The sequence below is a fragment of the Solanum stenotomum genome, chromosome 4, assembly GCF_019186545.1.
Source record: "Solanum stenotomum isolate F172 chromosome 4, ASM1918654v1, whole genome shotgun sequence".
Classification (NCBI taxonomy): Eukaryota; Viridiplantae; Streptophyta; class Magnoliopsida; order Solanales; family Solanaceae; genus Solanum; species Solanum stenotomum.
In genome coordinates this window covers 16,041,848-16,060,942 of record NC_064285.1, presented here as the reverse complement: position 1 = coordinate 16,060,942, position 19,095 = coordinate 16,041,848, and the positions used below count along the sequence as shown (strand labels likewise).

The window sequence follows — 19,095 nt, the reverse complement described above, 5'->3', positions numbered from 1 at the left end:
TTATGTGCAGTCCGAATACCACTATGATGCCCACCAATGGGCGATGAATGGCATGCTTCAAGTACACTCAACATCTCAACCTCAGGCACACAGCGACGAATAATCCCATCAGCACAACTACGATACAAATAAGGTTCATTCCAAAAGAATTTCTTCACATCATACATAAACTTTTTCCTTTGATGAAAAGACAAATTGGATGGCACAATATCGCTTGCCAAATAATTAGCAAAGTCTGCGAACCAAGGAATCAAATCATTAGAAGCAGCCAATACCTGTTCATCTGGAAAAGCATCATTAATTGTTGCCCTATCTCCAAGCTTTAGCATGGCCTCCTCCTCTAATCTGGACAAGTGGTCGGCAACTTGATTTTCGGTTCCCTTTCTATCTTTTACCACAAAATCAAACTCTTGCAACAACAATACCCATCTAATCAATCGTGGTTTTGCATCCTTTTTCGCCATCAAATACCTCAATGCAGAATGGTCAGTATGCACGATGACCTTAGTACCAAGCAAGTAGGAACGAAATTTTTCGAATGCAAAAACCACCGCAAGAAGTTCTTGTTCGGTCACAGTATAATTCTTCTGGGCCACATTTAGAGCTTTGCTAGCATAGTAAATAGGGTGAAGAAATTTCTCACGCCTTTGACCCAATACTACACCAAGCGCCACTCCACTCGCATCGCATATTACCTCAAACGGTTGTCCCCAATCCGGTGAAATAATGATAGGTGTTGTAATCAACTTTTCCTTCAACTCTCCAAATGCTCTAAGACAAGCATCATCAAAATAGAACTTACTCTTCTTCTCGAGCAATTTGCACAAGGGATGTGCAATTTTTGAGAAATCTTTGATGAATCTCTTATAAAAACCTGCATGCCCAAGAAAACTTCTAACACCTTTTACAGATATGAGTGGTGGAAGCTTTTCTATTACCTCAACTTTAGCTCTATCAACCTCAATACCTTTCTCTGAAATTCGATGACCCAACACTATACCTTCTTTTACCATGAAATGACATTTCTCCCAATTCAGCACCAAGTTGCAGTCTTCACATCTTTTGAGCACCTCGGCCAGATGCTCTAGACAATGATCAAACGAATCACCTACAATTGAAAAATCATCCATGAATACCTCAATAGTGTCCTCCACCATATCAGAAAATATCGACATCATACATCTCTGGAAGGTCGCTAGAGCATTGCACAATCCGAATGGCATCCGTTTGAAAGCAAAAGTCCCATATGGGCAAGTGAAGGTGGTCTTCTCTTGGTCTTCTGGAGCTATAGAAATTTGATTGTAGCCCGAATACCCATCAAGAAAACAATACCAACCCTTGCCTGCAAGTCTATTTAACATCTGGTCCATGAATGGCATAGGAAAATGGTCTTTCTCTGTCCACGCATTCAACTTCCGGTAATCCATGCCAACTCTCCATCCAGTGACAGGCCTCATTGGAACAAGCTCATTTCTTTCATTTGGAACCACAGTCATACCACCTTTTTTAGGTACACACTGCACAAGACATACCCAATTACTATCTGAGATGGGATAAATAACTCCCGCATCCAGCCACTTGATGATCTCCTTTTTGACTACCTCTTGCATATGTGGATTTAATCTTCTCTGGTGCTCAACACTGGGCTTATGATCTGGCATGAGTTGGATTTTGTGAGAACAGATACCGGGGGGGATCCCAATAATATCTGCAATAGTCCACCCAATCGCTCGCTTAAATCTCTTTAATACAGTCACCAAGCACTCTACTTGCCTTGCATTCAAATCTGCTGCAATGATGACTGGCAAAGTATTCTCTTCGCCTAAATATATATACCTCAAATGCGGTGGTAAAGCTTTAAGCTCCAATTTCGGTGCCTCCACAATAGATGGTCTTGTGGGTGGGGAATCGCGATTCTTCATGTCTAGCTCATACTTCTTTGGTTTGGACCGGTATTCACACTTATCAAGTGCAGCTACCAACTCATCATACTCTTCAATACCATCACTACCAAAATTCATCAAGACTGCTGCTAGTGCCTCAACACCTAATCGCTCTTCAATTTGCACTTCTGACCCACTCTTCACTCTGTAAGTTGTAGCAGATAATGTTTGTAGCTCACCATTCTGCTTCATGGATCTACAGATGTTGAAAGTTGCTTCTTCATTATTCAGTCTGAACTTCATCTGTCCCTTTTCCATATCAACCAACGCACGCCTTGTGGCAAGAAATGGTCTCCCAAGGATGATGGGAACCTCAAAATCACCCTCACAGTCAAGAATCACAAAATCCGCCGGAAAGATGAAAGACTCTACTTTCACTAGCACATCATGAAGCACACCTATGGGCCTCTTCATAGTTCGATCAGCCATTAGTAACCGCATTGCAATGGGCTTTGGATCCCCCAGATCCAACTTCTTATAAATAGATAAAGGCATGAGGTTGATGCTAGCACCAAGATCACACAATGCCTTAGCAAAGTGTAATAACCTTATAGTACATGGGATCGTGAAAGCACCAGGGTCTTCCTTCTTCTGCACCAAAGATCTTGTAGCAATAGCACTACAATATTGCAATCTATCATCATCTTCAAAACTCACAAACCTTTTCTTTGTCACCATAACTTTCATGAACTTTGCATATCCAAGCATTTGCTCCAAGGCTTATATCAAAGGGACATTGATAGAAAGTTGCTTCAACATAGTGATAAACCTGCGATTACCATCTTCAGTCTTCTTCACTAACCTCTGTGGGAAAGGTGGTGGAGGTCTAGGTATGGGAACCACTTTCTGAGGTATCTCCACTTCTTGTTCTGTCACAACCTCCGACTCCTCTCTAACTTCCACAACATCATCTTCTTTTCTAATCTCGGTATCCACCACAGACGGCATAGGTGGATCTATGATTTGCTTACCCCCTCAAGTAGTAATTGCCATACAATGACCATCATTCTTTGGATTCTGAATGGTGTTGCTAGGAAGAGTGTTAGGTTGACGTGGGTTCACTGTAGTAGACAACTGCGTCATCTGCTGCTCTAGATGCTTTATTGACATTGCATGGGCATCAACCTTTTGACCAATGTCAGATAAGTCGTTTCTCATCTCCTTCACATTCTCATCAGTCGCATCAAACCTTCTCATCATCTTCTGCAGCATATCTTCGATACGCGTCATATTACCTCCAGCTTCCCTAGCACCAGATTCCCAATTTTGAGGGGGAACATAGGGTCCAACCCGATCATTTTTCTTGCCATAGTTGTTCCTGTTTTAGTTGTTGTCTCGATTGAAGTTCCCGTCTCAGACATAGTGACCCTCTCGGTTGTAATTTCCATAGTTCCGACCTTGGTTCCCTTGACCTTGGCGCCAATTTTCCGTGTTGGATCCTTGGGCGTTTGGTCGGAAACCCCCCGTCTGATCATTCACCGCATAAGTGTCCTCTTCATAGTAACACTCCTTAACTGGTGGTGAAATTCTAGTTAAGTAGTTTACAGTATTTACCTTTTCTGCTCCTCCATTCACATGCTTCAATACCAACCCCAACTCTGTCCTCATCTGAGCCATCTCCTCATGAATATCATCTGCAGAGTTAACAGTTCCATTATGAACGGCAAAAGTGTTTTTTCCAGTATCTGACCTCCTAGTGCTCCACGCTTTATTGTTGCGAGAGATCCTCTCCAATTTTTCAGCAATCTGTGCATATGTACAATCACCATATGAACCTCCAGCAATAGTGTGAAGTACTGCTTTATTGTTATCATCCTGTCCTCGATAGAAATATTTCTTCAGTGACTCATCGTCAATACGGTGGTTTGGGACACTTCTTACGAAAGCAGTGAATCTGTCCCACGAGCTACTCACAGACTCTCCAGGTAATGCCACAAAATTGTTGACCCTATCTTTGTGATTGAGCTTCTTAGACACTGGATAGTACTTTGCTTTAAACACTTCTGTCAGTTGGTCCCATGTGAATATTGAGTTATACAGAAGCTCAGTGAACCATAGAGGGAACACTCGTAATCCAATGACATTCATATCCAAGTCTAGTCTACCTACACAACTTTTGCAAACCACCCTTAGCTTGGCCAAGTGAGCATGTGGATCCTCCGATGGCGATCCTGAAAATAAGCCTATTGTTGTAAGCATCTGCATCAAACTACTAGTCACCACAAATGTGTGCCCTGGAGGTAGAGGAGGTAGGACAATGGGTCCATCGGAGTCTGCTATGTCGATGTTGCCCCGATAGTTGTCATGTTGTTGTGGACCTGGTGGACCATGCACTCTCACTGCATCTCCCAATTGATTTTCAGCTAGACCCCGATTTTCCCCACCAATTACTCTTGGCTGCTGTAACTCAACTGCTTCATCTAGATTTCCTCCGATAGGATGAACTGGAAGTCCTTGATTGTTCATTCTTCGCAAAGTTCTGTTCAACTCTGGATCGTACGGAGTAAGTGGTTCGCCTTGGCTCCGTGTACTTGGCATACACTAGAGTCGGAACCTGAGAGAGACAAAAACAAAGAAAAAAAATAAAATTAGGAAATATTTGACTAACGTTCAATATTGTAGTTAAAACTAAATCTAAAAGCCAGATTCCCCGGCAGCGGCGCCAAAATTTGATACGCTCAAATTACACCTCCTTTCAGAAGCATAAGCGATCGTTATCAAGTAAAGAACCCAACTTGTAGGTTGAGATCGATCCCACGAGGAAAATGGTTTAGACTTTACTTTTAACCAACAATTATATTCGATTAGTCAAATTATTTCCAGAAACAGGTAATAAAAAGGGGGGTTTTGCTTGTGTGAAACAAATAGTAAGAACTTAATAAGTAGTCAATAATTAAACTCAACTTTGGTTGTTATCAAGATAAGAGAAATAACTAGGGTATACGTGTTCCCCATAATCTCATAACGCAGTAATCCTAGTAATAGCAATCCTTTTCTAGTGTATTACATGCAAAGTGATAAGTTAGGTATCTCTAAATCCTTGGTCCGGCATCTAGAGAATTTCACCCCGCACCTTGGTCCGGCTACGTGTGTATAATTTACTAACCCTTACCTTTACCTCATATTAGACATCATAATCGATGTTTGGCTTAGTTATTACTTCGCACCAATCGACACTAGCCTATTAGATAGTATCACACTAAATCTATGTTGATAATTCTTTTCTTGTTAATTACCTCCTTGGTCCGGCAAGTAGTAACAAGGCGAGTTCTAACGTTGGCCACCGTTAAAAAGACTTCTAAACGAAAGAATTATCAATGCATGCAAAATACTAGTCAAGAATTGCTTATTTACTATTCATACTTTGTTAATCGATCATGGTTCCCACAACCCTAGTTGTGGGTTTAGTTACTCATATTGGCAAGAACACAACTCATAATTGTAGATGAAGAAATCATGAACTTACGTAAAGAGAATGATAAACCCAGAAATTTAACTTGAATTTGCAAAGCCAAAATCTTCAAAACGAACTTGAGAAATCAATAATTGCTAAAGTTGCAAATTAATCTCCAAAGTTACAAAGTAAAACTAGAATAATAATGTATAATCCCCAAAAACAAGGTTTTCATGTCTTATTTATAGAAAACAAATCCTAAATAAAAAAGGAAACAAATTAAGGAAAGTTTTGTTCAGGTACGCGTCTTCAATCCACGAGACTGACTTACGGACCGTCGATGGATCTACGGTCCGTAAGTCCCTTTCATCAATCGGGACTTAGAAAATATTTCAGCTTACAAAAGTCAGCTTCTCTGAAGCAAACGATGGACCAGCAGTACAGACCATAGATCTATCTACGGTCCGTCAAACCCCTCCGTAGCTCCATACTTAGAATCTTCAAAAATCAGGTACTGGAACCCTCGCAGTATCACTCTACGGATCAACAGTACGGTCCGTAGATCAATCTACGAACCGTCAATGGGCACCTTGGTTCCACACTTGGTCAGATTTCCTTGATTTGTCCTCAATACCATGCCTGCTGATCTATGGTCATAACCTACGGACCGTGAATGGACCTACGGTCCATAGATCACCTCCGTGGATGCCCTTTCTCTACATTTCCTTCAGCTGTCTCTAAACTTCCGCGCCTGAACACCTTTCCTGCAAAACATGATAAAAACACATAAAAACCAATATAAAAAGGCCCTAGACACACACAACTTGTAAGTGAAATGTATTAGAAATACCGTAAACTCACGGTCTATCAACTTGTCCCTCTAGGATACAACAGCCCAACAACGTCGTACAACTCAAAAAAGACTCTGGATTAGTTGAAGAGTTAAAAGCTCCACAAAAGGAACACTTTCCTTCAACATATAACTACTCTCTTTTGTATAGTGAATATAGTTAAAGACTTGGAATATTTTTCTATGACTCAACTCTCTCTTTACAACACAATGGAAGACCACACTATTTATAGGTGATAAATTCTTCCTTGCAATGAATAGGAAGATAGTGGATAGTGGGTAGTAAACTTGCCAAATGAATGGCCCAAATGTTACATAAGTTACAAGACATAGAGATAGAATAATGGGTGAAATGAAGAGTTGGTGGTTACATAAGTTACTAACAACTAATGACCACTTTCTTCCACAATTGATGAAAGTAAAGAGACACAAATATAATAGCTACCAATGGACATAACATGATACATAATATAACATATAATATATTTTTATTGATAGTAAAATGTCACACCAACATATAGCATGTATGATTCTTTACTAGCTAACTGTCCCAACTAATTATCAACTGGGATATTACCATGTGCATGAGGCAATGTGAGCCTCAAACCTACTTCAAGATTATCCAATTTGTTAAGTGTGTAGGACCCAAACAATACTCCCTTTTCTAACTTCATGTTCATGCATAATATCCAAGAGACAAGGCAATTTTTGGTCAAAAGGAAGTCAAAGTGAAAAGGATATTGATGTTTGAGTGGGAAGAAGAAACAAAGAGTCAGTATATATGAAGGTTCATTAGCTGGTATTATAATACTATACTCCCTCCCTTACAAAAAGAATAATCTAATTTGATTTGACACGAAATTTAAGAAAATAAAGAAGATTTTTCAATTTTATAGTTCTAAAGTAAAGTTATGTCAAATATATCAAATTATCATTTAATCTTATTGTCTTAAACATTTTACGTAGAAAGTCGAAATTAAAAATATTACCAAAAAAGGTACCAAAAAAATCATTTTTTTTAAAATAGAAGGAGTAATAATTTAGAGAAATTTGGAGGATCCCCACATTGGGTTGCCCCATCCTCATGGGTGGCCTACGCCTTCAAACTTTTTCGATACAATGCATCTGTCTAAAAACATTTGCATCTCAACATACACATTCCTTTTCAATAAATGAAAAAAAGGATTATTTTTTAATAGAGATAAAAAAATTATTCGAAAGTCTTGTCACATAATCATTCAGTTGATGAATTGACAACATCCATTGGATTTTATGTACCAATCATATTTTAGAAGGGGTTTTGCCGACGTGGGTCATTCAAGTTTTGTTTATGTGTCCCCAAAAATTGATTTGTTTTATTTTTTCTCATTTCATGTCTGATATTAATATTATAGTCCGATTAAATTTAAATTCATATTGAAAATTTACATATTTGGGGTAATTGTTAAAACGCTTTCTAGCAAAGATTATTTCGTATTTAAAAAAACTCAGTCCTCGGATTCGAGACTTCTGATTAAGGATGACTTGTTAATTTTAATGTGTTAATTTCCTTGAATTGACACTCAATTCTATCAAGACTTGTGGTCTTATGGCCTATGTCTTAATTTGTAAGTGTTCCTTAATTATGCCTACAATAGGATCTTTGTACAACTTGCTTGATCCCTATTCCCTACCAATTTGGGATTATTATTATTCGACGTGTAGACTTGTTTTTTGGTTACTATACTTGGTATTGGAGTTACAATCGTTACAGTGTAGGCCACGTCTCTATAAATAAATACGAGAGATCGAGATTATTTTTTTGATACTTCTATAAATAAAATTATTTATTTATTTTTACACTAAACAATATTTATGAAAATTTTGTTGGGAGCACCACCTCCGAATGAGCCACGCAGTGCGCTATTCGAATTTAGTGGAGACTCCAATGTGGGCTCTGGACACCGGGTGGGAACAAAAAAAAAGAATTTGGATCGTTTTGTTAACAATTCTTCAAAAAAAAAAAATTGTTTCAACCTCATATATGTTTGTTTCTTCCCTCCCCCATAAATTTGAATTTAATCTTGTGTTCTTGAAGTTGTGCAATGAAATCAATTTCAAAATTTCCACAATTTTATTTACGTTTACTTTTTAGAATGATTTTAAAATGTTAACTAAAATAGAAATAAAATTGAGAGTGTTAATATATATATATATATATATATATATATATATATATATATATATATACTTTGTAATTAATGTTATTTAGTATAATTTTTTAAAGAAATAACAAAAAAAAGAAGATCTTGACCGTTCTTATTAATTTTTACATGTGACATGTACATGCATTACACCATTGAGGAGTAATGAACAAAATAGTAATGGAGGAGATTCTTTCCCAACAAGATTGGGTTGCAAACTACATTATTTCAAGATTAAATAAATAATGACAAAATTATTTAGTCAATGTACTTTATTAGTAGATTTGATTCATTTATTAAAAATGGAATATACATGTTAAGATGATATAAAATGCATTCGGTTTTGCTTTTAAAAATAATGATAATTTTGTTTTGTTTTTTCAATTTAACCTTGTTTGTCTTTTAAGAAAAAAAGGGAGAAAAAGATTTGGAAAAGGCCAAATGTATCACTATTATTTTATGCCGGGATAATGTAAGAATAATATCATAATTATGAATTATGATAAAAACAATCTTGCAATTACTAGTCTCAAAAAGAAAATTATACCGAACATAAAATGAAATAATGTCATAATTTATTTTGAAATTATAATCTCATATCTCACCCACTAAATCATTCTTGTTGGGAAATAGAACATATAAGTAATTTTGATGATTGAACCTGCTTCACTATTTGTTGTCTTATGTGTACTTTAACAGGTGAATTAGGTCCCTAGACGTAAATGCGGACAATTTGTATGAATATGGAAAATTGCAGCAAACAAAGATACTAATAAATTGCAAAATAAAGGAGTGAAAAAGAAATAGCTGAAATAAATTAGCAAAGAAGGAAAGAAATAAAGAATACAATTAAAGAAACTCCTTTTAAAGAAGGAAATCAGAAATTTTCTTAGAGGAGGACAAGTCCTATTCGAAGTAAGAATCCTAGTTTGTGATATGCTAGGAAATGGCAAATCTACCATGTATATATATATATATATATATATGACATGAAGACCATTGAAATCTACATCTATTTCATATTCACGAAACTCATCATCTTGAGAGTAATAACAATTGGAGCAAAACTGCAAGACTTCGTCACGGTAATGCTGAAATCTAGTTCACGAGTTGTATTTGAATCTGAACTATTGAATATTGAAGTTTGATCAATTAAAGGCTAGGGTTATTAGTCTTTATTGAGTTTGTAATAGGATTATTATTGAGTTGTAATAAATCCTAGATTGAAGAGAGTAGTTAGTGAAGTTTGTAACAAGAAGCTAAGTTTACTTCTTGGAAAGTGAATTTGTGAGAATTGTAACAAGAAATGGGTTTAATTTTTTTTTGGAGAGTAGAGAAAACGGATATAGTTAATAGTTAGAGTTAAAATCATGTAATTGAGTGAGAACAATGAGTATCAATACAGAAATTACTCAAAACAATGCTTGTGTAAAACTAGGCTAAAAAAAGTGTAAATTTATCCAACATCACCCATACACACTTTTACCAAGAAGATGTGTCTATTTGGTTGTATTGTGAGACTTGATACATGTATATGTGTCCAATTTCTCAATGTTTCATGTGTACAAAAATTACAAAATGTATAACACTAAGAGGAATATATTGATGAGAAAAAGAAAAACTGTTGAATGAATCTTTAGGTGTTGTAAGACAACTTGGGATAGCAACCAAAAGTGTGGTCAATTAAAGGACCAACTTGATTAGAACCCACCCCTTCACATTCTTCTTTCTTTAGCTTCTGCATCATGTGTGCTTCATATGCCTTTGCTCTCTGCAATATACAATTAAGCTAATTAGTTTAAGGTTTATACAGTTATCGATCTATACAATCAAATCACTTATAAGATAATCACAGGTTAATCTCTACTATAAGTATTACTAACATGATCTAAAAATTCTTGTGTGAAAAAAATACTGGCGAGCAATAACAAAATTGAAATTAAAACTATGTAAAAGATAAATTTGGAGTACCTGCATTGTCTCCAAAATGTCTGTCTCTGAGTTTAAGTCATAATATGTGCTAGCTGCAGATAGCTTCATTGAGAGGAACTAAATCCAACAAATACAAAACGTCATATATTTATTCTTCTTTTTTGTGTATGTGTTTTGGCCAATCAGAAAAGAAATTGTGGTGGATTATTTCAACTCACCTCAACTTGATTTTGCAAAGATTGCACATAGTTAATTATTTCATCAAGCATTACTGCCATGCCCATAGACTGCAATTTGATTAAAATTGGAATGTTATTATGTTACACTTCAATGTTTTTTTTTAGTGTTAGGTACTCATATTGGAGCCAGTGGCGGAGCCAGGAACTTCACGAAGGTTGTCCAAAAAAAAGGAGAAAAAATGTTGCTTGTGAGATTCGAACACGAGCATTTAGGGCTCTTTCAAGGCATCTAAAATCATTGGGCTATAACACCTTATTCTGTCAAGGTTGTCCGAAATATGTTATTTAATCACTTCGTGTATCATTTTACTTATAAATACGGTATTATTTTCCAACGAAGGGTATCCAATTAGACACCCTCACTATAGGGTAACTACTCTCCTGATTGGAGCCCAACTATATCTGGATTCACACTGTGTAGTGCTCCATTAGGAGGGAAACTCTCCCTACCAAAAATAGGCTCAAACCCAAGACATCTGGTTAAGGTAGGAGCAGCCTCATCCACGACAGCACATCCTAAACATCAATTTGACATTGTATTGTAAAAAGAAAGATTACCTTGTAGCATCCTGGAACAATGTCTTGTAAACACCTAAGTCTTTCATTAATTTTTCCTCTTCTAACCTGAATTAGAAAGAGAAATACATTAGTCATTTTTTTGTGCATATGTGGAAAAACAGAATATACTAAAGAGGGAGACGAAATTACCCTTTCTGCTAAACTGTGACTATCAGTTGCTTGGCCTCTCTTAGCTCTTACATGCACCACTTGCCTTAGTTTCTCTTCTTCATTATCATCACTTTTTACTCTCTTTCCTCTTCCTTTGCTCTGTAAATTGTAATGTCAAAAATATGTATATATTAAATGTGGCAAAGTTACATGGTCCAAAGAGAGTTTAACTAAATTATACTCTATAGATAAGATACTATAATAGTACATAAAAATTCTTGAATCCCTTTTGTTTGTTTGTTTGGTTGCTGGTTAATGTATTAATTATTCCATCTTCTACTCTGTATAAAATAGTACATAACTTTTTTTCATAACTTATACTTCATGTGTTTCATATTACTTACTCCTATTGACCTGACACATCTCTTAAGAAATCTTTTATTAGAAGTGTATTTAACAAACTAAACTTATTAACAATGTATTGAAACTCTAAATTTGACTACTATTACTTTATGTAGTTATGTAATACTAAAAATTGTATGAGAAAAAAAAAGTAATAAAGCTATCTTGATTTGCTCAAATGTTAAGTGAAATAAAACATTTATTTTTTATATAAGGTCAAATAAAATGAAACGTATTAAGTATGCAGGATTGTTGTAACCAAACAACGACTTTTGTAGATAGCAACTAAAATGCTACTAAACATGGTACAAGTTTCATGCCGATTCTAATGTGCATAAATAATTCACCTCCTAACCAGCAACGAACCGATCCCTTACTACATACAGAGTAGAAAGAATTCAAGATTAACTTACTGTTTTTCTTCTTGAAGAAACTGCAGGGGATGAGTAAGCAGAGCTACTTTCTGGGGTTTCAATTGTTTTCCTTTTCTTTCTTTCATTTATATCATTTCTAGCTGGTACTGAAAGATTGAACATATCTTGTTGGAAATTTTCTATTAAACGTATCGGAAATTCAGGGGTTTGGTTAAAAATATGTTCATCAGATTGTTTATGAAAATTGAAATTAGACATTTCCAGGGAAGTGGTATTCAAGTAATTTTGTTCTGGAAATTGGTTATGAAAATTCAAATTTGTGTCAGTGTTTAATAGAGAGAATTGTGGAATAATGATTTGCATATCTGGATTGAAATAATGAAAAGCCATGACAACTTCTTGTATATTATAAAAAATAAAATATGTTGAATGTTAATTGTATTTGATGATTAGAGAAGTTGTGTCTGCCAAATATATTTATAGAGAGCATGGGCAAAATGTGAGTTTGTCCAACTTTGTTTTTTTTACTTCCTCTTTTCAATCATAGTTGTCCATTATTGACTTGACACACCTTTTAAAAAACTATAAATAGAAGAATAATTTTACTATATCATTCTTTAAATATAATAAATACAATGTCTTGAAAAATATAATAAGAAAATGACTATAATTAATGAAAAAGGTAAATTAGGAACTAACTGTAAAATTATCCATTAATTTCATAAAATAGATAAGTATTGTTGGACATTTCAAAAAGTATAGTGGATAAATATTCTTAAACGGAGGGAGTATTAAAGAATGAAATAGTGGAGCATTTTGAGGGATCCAGCCACTTGGAGGTTTGGGATTCTGTCTCCATATGGACCATATTCAGGAGATGTATACAATTTCATGGGACCCTGCATTAGAAGATGGCATTAAATGAGGAAAATTATTATACTTCCTCCGTTTTAAAAGATATATTTATTTTAATTTGACATAAATTTTAAGATAATAAAGAAAAAATATATTCATTTTTCTGATCCTAGTGTCAAATGTATCAAATGATCTATAATTTTGTGATCTTAAACATGTTGCGTGGAAAACTAAAAATAAAATACTACAAAAAAAGAAAATGATCATTCTTTTTAAAACAGACTAAAAAGGAATAGGTTATTCTTTTTTAAACCAAGGAAGTATATCTTTTAATTAAGAATAAGAAAAAGAAAAAAAAATACTTTGAAGTTCATAAGAAATTGCCGAGGTATATAGTGCTTAAGTTGTATTTAAGGAGATCAAAAGAGGAATATAATAAATTAAAGATGAGTTTATGGCCAGAATTATCACTTCAACTTGTTTTTTTTTTAAATGTAGTTCAAATACAATTAATTAAGCCTTAACATTACTTTAGTAGGTAACGAATAATATATAAATGTCTTTGAAGGAAAAAAAATAAAATAAAAAATCAATAGGTTTAGAAGTTAACAATTAAATCTCATTTAATTAAATTAAAGTATATAAATAGTATGAAGTCCCAAAACAAAATGCTGAGAGATAAAAAAATTAAAAAAGTAAGAAGATTTAAAAGATATAACATTAAGAGAGTCAAACAAAAAGGAAAGTCGTTAGCGGAAACGTGAAAATAAAGAACAAGGAAGAACAATAATATTTAACGTGGTTCGGATCAAAATGATTCTATGTCCACCAGAGAATAATTGTCTTTATATTAATTACAAAGAAAGGGGAGAGATCCCAAATACATCTAAGAGGATTGCTCTACTAATTAATTCTCTACTCTTCTAATTTATTTTGCTGTGAGTTTTAGGATGTATTCAACAATGAAGATCCTTTTATAGGTGGCCAAACTTGGACTCTAAGGGCATCTCCAACTCAAACACCAAATTTGGTGTCATCACTATTTTTTGTATAATCAACTTCAACCCACTGCACCAAATTTTATACCAAAAAAAAGTATTTTTCTCTCTCTTCATTATTATATTATTATTTCTTATTTCATTTATATTTTCTTATTTCATAAAACAAATTCTTTCCAAAACATTCACCATATATAATTCATATTATTTCCTTTTATAATCGTTTAATATAAAATTATTTTGTACCTTAATTTTTTAAATAATATAAATTGCTAGCAAATATTATTCATTATAAATAATAATGGATAATACAAATAAAAGTGAAATCATTAATGAAATACAATTAAATAAACATTACATAATTGAAAAAATTATTTTAAATTCTACATAAATATTCAACTTTCAAGATCACTACGGTGCCCCCATAAATGCCCTATTAATGCATTACGCAGTTCAAAATGAGCTTCTTTGTCCTTTATTTTTTTATATCGAGCTAGAAATTGTTGAAATTGATAATTTTCATCTATTGCCATTTCTACAGTCGAAGTTCGACCTTTCGTCGCATCTTGAATTGGTGCATTAAGATCACGTTCATCCTTAATTATCATATTGTGCATTATAATAAATGAAGTTAATATATCATGTAGCACTTCTTTTCTCCAAAAATGTGACGGTCCTGCGATAATTGCAAAACGAGATTGCAAAACTATGTATTTTATATTTCAATTTTGATGTGTATCAATTACTACTTTGTTGAATATTTATTATTGTCACGACCCAACCCACCGGGCCATGCGAGCATCCACTCTAACACTGAAATAGGAGAACCCACATATCCCAATAGTAAAAACATGCGAAAATTTTAAGAAAATAGGAATAAATATAACACTATGATTTTATAAATAACGCCTTTAGGGACACTATTAGTTAAATTTGCAAGGTAATTTAAACAACTCCGAATGGATCTAGTCTAAATAGGTACAAGAGCTACTAAAAGTACAACTGAATAAGATAAATAAAAGACATAGCTCCCACCATGAGGAAGGAAAAACAGAAGCTGCAGGAGATTTTTTCGACTTCACGTAATGAAATGTCACCAATCTTGCATCCAGACTATGTCAAAAGACATAGTAAGAGTAGTATCAATATAAAACACACGTATTGGTAGGCATCATCGGTCAACCCGACTCCCACCATATAACATAAGAAACCAACTAGTAAGATCAAGGAATAAACCACTCGCTTCTCCACCTTCACCCCTTTCATTGAAATACCTCCAATCACACTAGCATTCTAACTACTAACCCCTTTTTAATCGACCCACTTACCGGATTCTTGATCATAGCTTAACCATTCTAAACACGTAAGAAATTTCCCAAGTACAAACACCACCAAATCAACTAACCGTACACGTCCTACCTTACTTCCTCATCACATTACTAACCATAGTATCATAATACAATGATTCAAGCTTTCTTAACACTAACCCAATCTCCTTCCCCCTAAGGTGAAATCCATCTAGTAATTTCCTTCACATACACTATCTCTACTCTCGCCATTACAACCTACAACAACCCACTATAAATCGTCATACACAGGTCCACTAAGTACAACATAAACAAACCAATACAATACTTTACTCACAAACGTATATCAAGCATGTGCAATATTGTCAACAAGTACACGAACAATGAATAACTCACATTTATATCATATCATTAGTCCTCTCATGGAACCCAAACTCAAACAGCTAGCATGTCGAAAGGTGGAAACCGATCCCAAGTTAGTGTGCCGGAACGTGGCAGCCGATCTTATGTTTATGCCGAAACGTGACAATCTGATCCCTTATTATGCCGGAACATGGCAATCCGATCCAAGTTAGTTATGCCGAAATGTGGCAATCCGATCCCATTTTCACACCACCATCACAAACACCAGTACATCATCAAGATCATACATTTAAGTCATGATTTCATGGCAATGATAATTCATCTATTTCATCTACAACAAGTGTGATAAACATTGCAACATTCATACATATACAAGTATCATAATAAAGCAAGAACAAGCATGCATCACACAATCATAGAATCACAACCATCACCTACGAATTCCTCCTCAATCCGGGGAATCGACATCCTCTTGAATGCTACTGCTATTAATGAGGTACCAGATGCCTCAAACACGGAGTTCAAGGCCAAGCTAAGGGCGGTGGATCTAGAGTGGTTGAGGGATACACTGGTTGAGCCTACGCACCGGGATTTGGTATACTGGGCTATTACTGAGGGTATTACTAGCACGAATTGATCACCCGATGCTAAGATGTGGCTACATTTGGTCACTAAGAGGATCCGCATGTCGGGCAACCTCACCGATGTGACCTTTCCCCGAACCTTGGTGGTGGTGTGCGCCATACAGGGTATCCAGCTAAATGTGGGGGCGCAAATCATCTCAGAGTGGAAGATGTTCTATCGGGGTAACAAGAAGGTTTTCTTTCTCCCTGGTCTTATCACTACCTTGTGCAAGCGAGCGGGAGTGCCACTGTTTGATGCTGACGAGGTACTTCCTATGTATCCCCCCCTTCACCCTCTTTTGGTTAGACAGGGCTCTACTTCTAGGAGCAAGAGGAAGAGAACGAGTAGGGCTAGCAGCAGTAAAGCGGTTGTGGATTCGGATGACGAGAACCCACTCTTAGGTGCACGGGTTGAAGAGGATTTGGAGGCTATCCGAAAAAAGATGGGGAGTGCCTATGCCGACTTCACTTCGGTTCCACCCAGCATTTCCCTAGAGGTCGAGATGCTCCGTCGCCAGCTGTGTCGGGAGAGGCAGAAGGGTCTGAAGAGGGACCGTCTGATGGCCCGGATGTGGAAGACTATTAAAGCCATCTTTTCTTGTGTTGCCCCTGACAGGGAGATCCCCCGACTTGATCCAGAGGACTACAGGGAGTTCCCTATGCTAAATGAGGCCTGGGCTAGCGAGAAGCCCCCGGAGGACCTCACCTCTAACACTGACACTTCTCATTCTCAGGGTTCTTGATCTGACTTTTTATTTCCCCCTTCTTGGGCTTGTAAATTTTAGACAACTTTTTTTTATTTTTTGACCTTTTATGTTTTTGTAACACATGCATGCTTGATTTCCTGTTTTTCCGTAGCAAAAGGTGAATCCCTAAGTTTTTATAAACCATTCTCGATTGTTGAACAATGGAAAGATTGTAGGGATTTGATCGGATCCCATTCGGGGTTAAAAAAATATATTGAGGGAAAACAAAGGGAGGCTGAGTGAGGTTCTGCCTTGCCCTATCTCGCTCTAGCGGAGAAATTCCCGACGTGGAGGTCCCGCTATGGCAGGAAAAATCCTGCCCCAGTGGCTCTAACGGGACTAGAACCCAGGTCAATGATTTATGGGTTCTTTCTCACTCTTCTATGTTTTTCCCGAGGTTCCCATTTTATCAGGCCATCAAATTTAAAACTCCAACTATGATATACGAACCAGCTTAACCAATAATCTCAGATAAAACTCCAAGCTAGGAAAATCATTAACTAATCCGCATCAGTCTTAACGACACGGTACCCCACTAGTTCTTATTAATTCAACGTTACACCCACACATCCCCATGATACACCCAAACATTACAACTTACATAATTTACACAAATTAGCCAAAACATTGCGCATACTGAAGGTTCAAGTACACATATATAATCTATGAATTCACATCCTTACACTTTAACAGGTTCACTTTTACATTCACCGTTAATTAAATCCAGACACACAACACTGTGCCCTATATCATACCACATGCATCCACTATAACACCTCCACATCATCAGTAAATCAAACTCCCAAGAATACTTCCATATACACATTTATTTCACTCAACACGGAGTAACCAAATTACAATTATTTCAAACAACGAGAAATACACAATCACACTTATAATCACGCATCACAACAATTTCACTTTATTAGTTAGTTCGTCACATAGATGGCAATTGCTGGTCATCTATGACTTACACGACCCTTAAGGCCAGATACCAATTGAAACCTTCTCTGTTCCAATTAACTTGTTGGTGTACTTTCGTTGAGATACCTATTGAAATTGGGAGATACCAATTGGACTCAACTCATACCTCAAGCGATACTTCGCACGAAAGGAGAGAATAAGTGGAACGATTTCCTAGAATGCTTCCTAGCCTCTTGTAGATTAAATGTGGACGTCAACCCATCATTCCACAGGAACATAGTTCACATTTTGCTCTTGTACGGGGAGACCAGTAACCTAGGCTCTGATACCAATTGTCACGATCCAACCCACCAGTCCGTGCGGGAACCTACTCTAACACCGAAGTAAGAGAACCCTCATATCTCAATAGTAAAAACGTGCGAAAATTTTAAGAAACTAGGAATAAATACAACACTATGATTTTATAAATAACGTATTTAGGCACACTATTAGTTAAACTTGCAAGGTAATTTAAACAACTCCGAATGGATCTAGTCTAAACAAGTACAAGAGCTACTAAAAGTACAACTGGACAAGATAACTAAAAGACATATCTCTTACCATGCAGAAGGAAAAATAGAAATTGCTCAAGATTTTCTTCGTCTTCACCTAATAAAACGTCACCAATCTTGCATCCAGACTATGTCAAAAGACATAGCAAGAGTAGTATTAGTACAAAACACACGTACTGGTAGGCATCATCGGTCAACCCGACGCCCACCACATAACATAAGAAACCAACTAGTAAAATCAAGAAATAAACCACTCGCTTCTCCACATTCACCCCTTTCATTGAAATACCTCCAATCACACTAACATTTAACTACTAACACCTTTTTAATCAACCCACTTACCGAATTCTTGATCGTAGCATAACCATTCTAAACATGTAAGAAATTTCCCAAGTACAAACACCACCAAATCAACAAACCGTACACGTCCTACCTTACTTCCTCATCACATTATCAACCATAGTCACATGATACAATGATTCAAGCTTTCTTAACGCTAACCCAATATCCTTCCCCCAAGGTGAAATCAATCCAGCAATTTCCTTCACACACACTATCTCTACTCTCTCCATTACAACCCATAACAACCCACTATAAATCATCATACACGGGTCCACTAAGTACAACATAAACAAACCAATACAATACTTTACTCACAAATGTACATCAAGCATGTACAATATTGTCAACAAGTACACGAACAACGAATAACTCACATTTATATCACATCATTGGTCCTCTC

The 19,095-nt window shown here is 35.9% G+C and overlaps 1 protein-coding gene across 1 annotated transcript; it reads right to left on the bottom strand.

Annotated features, from left to right (window-relative positions):
* Positions 1-9,807: 9,807 nt before the first annotated feature.
* LOC125862434 (transcription factor BEE 1-like) lies at positions 9,808-12,443 on the bottom strand. Its single transcript, XM_049542497.1, has 6 exons — positions 12,026-12,443; positions 11,250-11,369; positions 11,100-11,165; positions 10,521-10,589; positions 10,342-10,419; positions 9,808-10,141 (listed from the first exon to the last, which is right to left on the bottom strand). Exons 1-6 carry the CDS (start codon positions 12,374-12,376, stop codon positions 10,007-10,009), a joined length of 819 nt encoding a protein of 272 aa, XP_049398454.1. The 5' UTR covers positions 12,377-12,443; the 3' UTR covers positions 9,808-10,006.
* Between the last annotated feature and the right edge of the window lie 6,652 nt (positions 12,444-19,095).

Coding starts and splice junctions, on each gene's coding strand:
- LOC125862434 (XM_049542497.1), bottom strand. CDS start 12,376: ATGGCTTTTCATTATTTCAATCCAGATATGCAAATCATTATTCCACAA. Junction 10,590..11,099: donor TTGTTCCAGGATGCTACAAG/GTAATCTTTCTT, acceptor ATCAAATTGCAG/TCTATGGGCATGGCAGTAAT. Junction 10,420..10,520: donor CTTTGCAAAATCAAGTTGAG/GTGAGTTGAAAT, acceptor TGTTGGATTTAG/TTCCTCTCAATGAAGCTATC.